This window comes from Echinococcus granulosus (genome assembly GCF_000524195.1).
Source record: "Echinococcus granulosus chromosome Unknown EG_S00056, whole genome shotgun sequence".
Lineage (NCBI taxonomy): Eukaryota > Metazoa > Platyhelminthes > Cestoda > Cyclophyllidea > Taeniidae > Echinococcus > Echinococcus granulosus.
In genome coordinates this window covers 151,997-160,165 of record NW_020170436.1, presented here as the reverse complement: position 1 = coordinate 160,165, position 8,169 = coordinate 151,997, and the positions used below count along the sequence as shown (strand labels likewise).

Here is an 8,169-nt window from a genome sequence, read left to right as displayed (position 1 = left end):
TGCTTTGTTGGTACTTGAGTATTCCTTGTGCTTATTTGTGAGTCTGCATTTATTGCATTTACTGCTCTGAGATTTGATTTTCGAAGAAGCTAATCATCCTTCCACGGCGCTTAAATTTTCCATTTGCTTAAAAACAGGACAGTTGGGAGGTGAGCAGGAGAAGGACAGTAGTTTTCTTAACTACTACTCTGGGCTGTTACCCGACCACCGTGGAAGGATCACTCGTTTCCGTTGCCTCCGATGAGCACCGCATTCCAAATCAACTCAGCAGAACCTTAGGGCAAAGGAAACGGGGCTTTTACATTCCATCAGCTACCTACGGCACCCACTGGGCACTTCCTTCGTTCAACCTTCTGAACTATGCGTTTCCCTGGTGCCCCTTAGAAACAGGTAAGGATGCACAATTTTCCACCTAGTCCACCTTCATTCCTTTCACTGTGTGCATGTGCGCACATTTATGTTGTCGCCTCCAAACCCAACCTTTTGGTCTAACCTGATTGACATTTCTGTCCTTAGCCAAATAAAAATCCCTTTGATCATTCCTTTGTTAGCAATTAGCTGGTTGATCTTTTTATTCCTTCACTTCGTCAGCATTCCACCATCCAAGCACCAACTCACTCATATCACTTAATTTCTTACCTCCGATAGTTGCCCTTCTCATGCCTTCCTTTGCCCTTCGTAGTGCGAACGTAGGTGTAGTGTTCAAGTACCGAGAAGGCATCATCGAGGAAGCAAAAGGTGTAGTACACCAAACTTATTTGAGACGCATTGATTTTGCAAAATTTTCACGCCAGATGGAGACAATTCGTCTGCCACGCTGACAGGATCGTAAGGAATATATGCTGATGCCGAATGAAGGGATTCGGCAAACAAGACGACTAGATCAAACGAAGGACTCAAAGGCGAATTCTACTTTCCAAAAGTGTGACAGTCTAAACCGAGTAGCTACTGTAATTGAACGGTCAATTGTAGAGGGTGGTCACCCTCGCGTGACCTCACAATCGATGGAAGACTAGGGCAAATTGTCGTCCATCCTCTGCATTCCATAGTTTGGATGAACTAAGGAGGAAAATGCAAAATCTTGCCCATTTCTGTAGGGCACTAGGTAAACAGACTGTCCCTAAGACGAAAAGGAAGTGGAAAATGAGGTAGAGAGTTTGACGGGAGGAACTTGAAACAACATGCTCAACCGCTCTTTCAAGCGAAGACAAGGGGAATTAGATGGAAGACAAACTGAGGCGGTGTGGCATGGAACAAACTGAAATGGCAAACGCAAAGAAGGAAATGTTAAAGAAGAATAACAGGACTACAAAAGACAAAGGCAAATCAAGGTAAGCTATTTCTTGCTGAAGCAAGATACAGCCATGCGTAGAGCATGGGCTTGTCTAGTCCGGCGTGAAGTGCGATGCTTGAATCCTTAAAACTTGTCCTAATTCTACTCGGTCCTCAATAGGGTATGGTAAAAGTGCATGTGAAAGATGAATAGCGGACAATAGTGAAGGAAGCATGATCAAAGAACAATCTAGGTCCTGTATTGGTGGATTTGCTTGTTAATGGCCTCCTGCGGTGGTCCAATTTGTCTTTAATGTTGATCTTCGAAGTAAGTACAGAGTGGATAGAGGCGGAATTGCTCTCTGCCTTACCAACAAACTCGTCTTAAGCGGTGATTAACTTAAGCGTTTTTACTAATAGTCAAACACAGTTAGGCTAGGTCTTGTCACCTTCCTTAAGGGAACTCGGATACAATGTAATTGCTTGTGTAGGGTTTGCGCCCCCTCTAATCAAGCGGGTAGTTAGGAGGTTACCTGTAAAACAGCACCTTTGTATGATTGCTGTCCAAATGTTGCGCACTTTGTGACACAAATCACCTAATTAATCACATATTTATCGATGTCAAGGTGGAAACACCCTTTATAAGCGGAAGCGGGGGACCACTAATCTCACTCCAATCTGTAGGCAAGTAGAACAGTAGGTCTCAACAGCAGGCATCCATTGATTGCAGAAAATTATCTCTTCAAAGGCATGCAACTCCTTCTATACTTTCTGGCTGTTCTATCCTATGTATACGCGAACCCATCGATAGAGACGATGAAGGCTAGTCTGATCGAGTTGCTTACTTCCACCCGTAGCAGATTCAAATCTCCAAGTGGAAAATTAGCACCTTTTGTGAGTATAATATTTGGCGTTGTGACGCATCCAACTAATTTTACTATTTGTCTTCCCTTTTCCACTTTTTTGGTTTTATTGCTGGCAGCGGGACCCTAACCACTAACACGTCAATTCACATGTTCCGTCTCCTCATTTCGGCAAACAACACTTAAAACGACTGTGGCGTTGCAGTAACCACTTAATGAGTTTTCTCCCCTAATTTTGAATTAGGAATATTCCAAGGATGTGGAGAACCTCGCAGTCGAATGGGCAAATACTTGCAACAGGTCTATGCCGAGTGATCCCAGATTCGCCAATATGCAAGGTTATGCTGGCAAATGCCCCACATATTGGCCACTGGTGCGTGAGTGGACGACCCGTCTCTTGGCTGAGGAGAAGGCCTACGACCCAGCTACAGGGAAATGCTCCACCTCCAGCTGTAAGCATTATATGCAGGTATATCCACACTTTACAGGTTGTGAGCTCTCCTAAATGCCAACAACCTTATGTCGCCTTCCGCTTCGCCTACTTTATATAGGTGACACAGCCAAATAACACCAAATTTGGCTGTGCGATTAAAGTTTGCCACGTGAAAAATCCAAATCTGAAATCCTTTCTCCTCTCCGTGTGTCTATACCAGGCTGAGTGAGTTAATTGTTGCGCTGATCAGCACACTGTAGCGCATACACATCTAGAAGGTCATAATGAGGAGGTAAAATTTATTCTCCCTCTTCCAGAAAACAAAGTATTCCCATTCTTCAGACAACCGGCAGTGTAACCACCACTGACACAAGCAGGACAGCCACAACTGCTACAAGCACCACCACAACCGCGACGCCGACCACTACCACCACCACCACTGCTACCACTCCCAACGCGACGACAACAACGGAAGGAAGCACTACTGGGACGGTGAAGTTAAGCGTGAGCTCAGAGCCGCCTCCCACCGACCTAGGCACTGAAATGGAAGAAGCCGAAGAGGAAGAAGACATAGAGGAAGAAGACGAGGAGGTGGAAGATGGAGAAGATAAAGCAGCAAAGACCTCCAATTCGCCAAATCTCTCTTCACATCTACTTCCCCTTGCGATGATTGCAATTACTCTCCTTGTCTGAGGTGCACCTGGGTCCCCTCTTAACTCAAAATACCATTAGTTATCTCCTAGGTTACTAGCAAATAGAGCCACTTCCTCATACCCCTATTTCGAAATAGATTACAGAATAGTACATCAGCGTCAAGTTCCAGGCTCTGCTTTTGACGGATGTTGATTTGTTGTCGGTTTCACTTTGAATTTATTCTTATGTTTCTTTACTTACTTGCCTGTTTGTGCATTTGTTTTCCCCTCTGGGATATTATCGAAACAAAACTTTCTAAGATCTTTTTGAGGTAGAAAAATGAAAAAAGATGCCACCAAGGTGGTAATCTAGAATCTGTGAAGAGTGAAGGTAGCTTACATTTAACTCGCGACTACTTTAATGCCCTCCGTCAATTGATTTCCGATGTGGTTGTCACCCACAGACCCCACATTCGACGGTTGAAGAGTAGTTTCGCATTCAGGCGAGGAGAAGTTTAACCCCTGTCCCCTCTGTGGACAAGGATCTTTATGTAACCAACTTTTTTGAGGCGGATAAATTTCTCCATCCTATAGACGGATAGAAGGTTCTTGCAATTCCTACATATCCAAAGATCAGGTTCTTTGTCATAACATTTTTGCTTTTCCAGACTGAATATTTTATGGCAGCCACTTCGATCATTGCACGTCTCACCAGAAGGGTGTCAGTTGGTAAGCCTGCTTTGACCTCCTGCCTAGATGACCGATAGGGTTAGGTATGAAGCTTGTAGATTCGCAGCACGCATGCAGGAAAACAACAGTCAGAGATGCTTCCGTGGATGTGGGAGTAATTTTAATCGCTGAGTAGATTATTTGATCCTTTACAAATAAGCAAACGCTACATTCAAGCAGCTGCACTTCAATGACTGCAAAAGTGGTTATCATAGCAGCTCAGCAACGAAAGGCTAGTTAACGAATGAGGGCGATGAATTAACCAGGCTTGAGGGTGCTGCGTGCAGAGCCAGTCGCCGAGGCTGCAGTTGCAAAGCCGTGACAGCCGTACGGTCTTCTCACACAATTGTCTTTTCCGTGGCAAAACCACGTGCGCCAGTCTGGAACTGTGATGTGGGAGACACATCGCCACCCGGTGGAAGGGAAATTTGGTAAAGCGATGGATTTTACCAACGGGGATCGCATTTGTGGGGTGGACACAAAGTTGCAAGCAGTAACACGAGGGAGACTTTAAATGACGGTAATTTTACCAATCTACTGACATTTACGAGGGTAGAAGAGCGCGGAAGAGGCGTAGGGTACTCCGACGCCCAACTCATTAATGGTTACAGATTTTTGACCTATTATTTGTTTTATTGAATCTAACAGTGATTTGCTCTTTTTTGAAGCCCAAATCAACGGCCCGATTACCACAACTTTGTACAGTCACTCATGAAGGGCGGATTTGTAACGCAGTCCACGTGTCTGGATGGAATAGGGCATGTGGAAATCAGTCAAACCTCGTTAAGGTCCACCCTCCTCCTTTACCACTGTAACCTTAATGCCAATGCCTAAGCAGAGATAGGAAATTTCCAACCACTATTCCACAGCTCACCCACACTCCAGCCATCGCAAACGATCTCCCCGATTCGATGACGACTTTGGACAAGATAATGGCTTTTTTGGCCTCAAGAAAGTCAATTTAAGCTCTCCTTAGACGCCTTTCTGACTGCTAAGGTCAATTTTTCCAAGGGTCTCTTCATCGACTACATAGACGACTCATAGTCATCACAGCTCGGGTTGCCAAAAACTCTCTCCCCATTTTGGATTTGCACCAGTAGAAATTTTCGTCAGTGAGGCCCTCACTGCTTGGCGTTTAAATCGACAAAGCAGTGAGGGAGGTGAGTGCCTGTCTGCTCGGCCATGAAGTCGTAGAGCAACCCTCGTGTTTATGCCTTGAATTGCCGTGAGATGGTCGAACCGACTGATAGACTCTCGCTTTTGGGAATTGAGGGCTCAAGTCAGCCAGTGTGCCTGTTTTGGACAAAGAGTAGGGTCAAAAGCAATTTTTCTGTCCAATCTTTTTGTTTTTATACACCTTAATCATAACCATTCGCCTCCGGCACCTTTTCTTCACCCTATTCACCTAATCCCTTCTTTTAGCATTCTCTATTCGCATCTACTAATTAGATATAAGTAGCATTTACTATCAGCCTCTGTTTTCCACTTTAGTGAGACCGTGCAAGTGGATATTTTGCTAAACCTTTTGAAATAAATTGCCTTAGTGATCTAAATTGCTTACGCATTCATGGAAGCATCCGCTACAGCTGCTTTTCTACATGCCCGCGAAGAGCACATAGCCACCACGCCTAACTTCATCAGTTACCCAGGCAGGAGGTCAGCTCAAATTAGGCTGCTGACAGAAGGTTGACATGAATAAAAGAGCTCAACCTTTACAATGCAACAGGTAGGTAACCCCTTTTTGATTTTGAATGATGAAGAAATTCTCCGTGCTTCAAAAAGTGGTGGTCACATGCCAAATGTGTTCCCCCAAATGTAAGACCATGCTTCTACCGTCAACGTGAGCGGCCGTGGGTACCAACCAAGTCAAAAACCATAGGACAGACAGAGTGCATCGAGTAAATAGCATGAAAAGAGAAAACGCTCTTCACTCTTCACAGATTTTACACTACTAACAAGAAATTAGATTGGGCAGTTACGATAATTCCTTAGAAGAGAATAACTAACGGACAAATAGACTAGCAACTGAAGAAACGTGCAATTTAAGGCAAGGCGGAACCGGTAAGATCTCAACACCCATAAAAAGGGGAACCTCGAAAAGACGCTGGTTAACTGCTAAGCAATTTAATTAGAAAAAGAGGCACAAGTTAGTCACTCTATTTGAAGGGGGCCGAAGACTGAGCCGATCACATCTTAAGGAAAGGGGGGACCCCGGTTCACCTCAAATAAGGAGAGCTATTGCAATCGCCCCAAAGGAAAGAAGATGTGGCGAGAGTTTTGCCGCATCTGAGATCTTTTTCGCTCTATATTCCTCTTCATCCACCTCTTTCTCTACTATCTGCACATCTTCTTTGTCTTCGGCTTCTTCCATTTCGGTGCCATTGTTGGTAGGAGGCGACTCTGTGCTCGTGCTTAACTTCACTATCTCAGTAGTGCTTCCTTTCGGTGTTGTCAATGTTGTCGTCGGCGTTGTCGAGTCGGAAGTGGTAGTAGCGGTTGTGGTGGTGGTTGTGGTTGGCCTATTTGTGGTACTGATAGTGGAAAAGATAGTTGGCTTGCTTGTGGTGGTGGTAGTAGTAGCAGCAGTTGTTGGTGTTCTTGTGGTAGTGCTGGTGGTTGGCGTCGTGGTTGTGATGGTGCTTGTGGCGGCGGTGGTTGGTCTCCTTGTGGTGGTGGTGGTGGTAGGGATTGTGGTTGACCTTCTTGTGGTGGTGGTTGTGACGGTGCTTGTAGCAGTTGTGGTTGGCCTATTTGTGGTAGTGGTGGTGTTAGTAGCAACGGTGGTTGGCCTTCTTGTGGTAGTTGAGGTTGTGGTTGGCTTTCTTGTGGTACTAATAGTAGTAGCAGCGGTGGTGGTTGTGGTTGGCGTCCTGGTTGTGGTGGTGGTGGTGGTGGTGGTGGTTGGCCTCCTTGTGGTAGTGACGGTTACACTGCTGGTTGTCCGTTGAATGGGAACACTTTGTTTTCTAGAAGAGAGAGAACAAATTTTACGCTTTCTTATGAATCTTTAGATGTGTATGTGCCGTAGTGTGTTGAGCAAAGCGACAATTAACTCACTCAGCCTGGTATAGACACACGGAGAGGTGGTAAAACATTGGTCTGGGCATCCCCATAAAACAAAGTCTGACTGCGCAGCCAAACTTTGTAGTAGCTGGTTGTACTATCTATATAAAGAAAGCGCAGTGGAAGGACACTCGCGGTTAATAGCATTTGGAATTGCTTACAATCTTTGAAGTGAGGATGTACCTTTACATAATGCATACAGTTGGAGATAGAGCATTCCCCTGTAACTGGATCGTAGGCCATCTCCTCCACGAACAGGCGGGTCGCCCACCCATAAACCAACGACCTGGTTATGGGGAATGCAATCGCACTGCTTCCAAGATTGGCGAATCTGCAATCGTTTGGACCAGACATACTGCAAGTGTCCACCCACACACGTGCTAGATTCTCCAACTCCATGGAATATTTCTAGTTTAAAAGTGGAGAAGAGAGCTCATTAAGTAGTTGCTGCAATTCCACTGCCATTTTTTAGTGTTATTTCCCAAACGGCGGCTAAAATGTGAATTGACATGTTGGCAGCTTGTGAGGCGCTGACAGCTGTGAAGCCGAAAACGAAAAGGTATGGAGAGGTGGCAAGTAGCAGAGACGAGTTACAACTCGGAACGCCGCACTTACCATAGGAGCTAATCTTCTGCCTTGGAATCTAAAACTTTCGCGGACAAATCTATGCACCACAATCAAACCAGCCTCCATGTCTTCTATCTTCTCGGTAGCGTATGCATAGCACAGAAGAGCCAAGAGGTACACAAGGCGTGGCATGTCTTTGAGGAGGCAAAACTCCACAATAAATGGCTGACTGATTTTGGGACCTACTGCTCTGGATGCCTTGAGATTGGGGCAAAATTAAAACACCCACTATTGCGCTTTTATAGGATATTTACACATAGACGTCAGTAAATGTGTGATCAACCACCTCATTTGTGTCACGAAGTGCGCAACACTTTGAAAGCTATCAAACAAAAGTGCTATTTGACAGACTCACTTACACCCTTCCTTGTATGTACTCTCTCAAGTCAAAGGGGCGTAAATTTTGCACACATGAATACATTGTATCCAAATCTTCCCTAGAAAGAGTAGAACATGCAGGTCCACTTCTTAAGGTTGACAAAACAAGTTGCCTCCTCTTGACAGCAAAAATATTGCAGAGGCGACGGTCATTTCTTTCACCTATTTGCCG

The 8,169-nt window shown here is 45.1% G+C and overlaps 2 protein-coding genes across 2 annotated transcripts in view; one reads left to right on the top strand and one right to left on the bottom strand. All coding sequences in view use genetic code 11, as the record gives it.

The window, feature by feature from the left end:
* The window catches only part of EGR_06395 (hypothetical protein), a gene marked incomplete at both ends in the record, with an annotated part of 5,715 nt that extends 2,454 nt beyond the window's left edge, over positions 1 to 3,261 (top strand). Inside the window, 3 exons of the mRNA XM_024495644.1 lie at positions 2,380 to 2,604; positions 2,687 to 2,793; positions 2,886 to 3,261. Coding sequence (XP_024349920.1) covers positions 2,380 to 2,604; positions 2,687 to 2,793; positions 2,886 to 3,261 — 708 coding nt within the window. The remainder of the gene's footprint in view (positions 1 to 2,379; positions 2,605 to 2,686; positions 2,794 to 2,885) is intronic.
* Positions 3,262 to 6,150: 2,889 nt separating this feature from the next.
* Positions 6,151 to 7,751, bottom strand: EGR_06394 (hypothetical protein; the record flags this gene model as incomplete). The annotated part of the gene is made up of 4 exons (XM_024495643.1): positions 6,151 to 6,895; positions 6,987 to 7,093; positions 7,176 to 7,400; positions 7,608 to 7,751. The coding sequence occupies 4 exons, from the start codon at positions 7,749 to 7,751 to the stop codon at positions 6,151 to 6,153; spliced, it is 1,221 nt and encodes a 406-aa protein (XP_024349919.1).
* Positions 7,752 to 8,169: the final 418 nt, after the last annotated feature.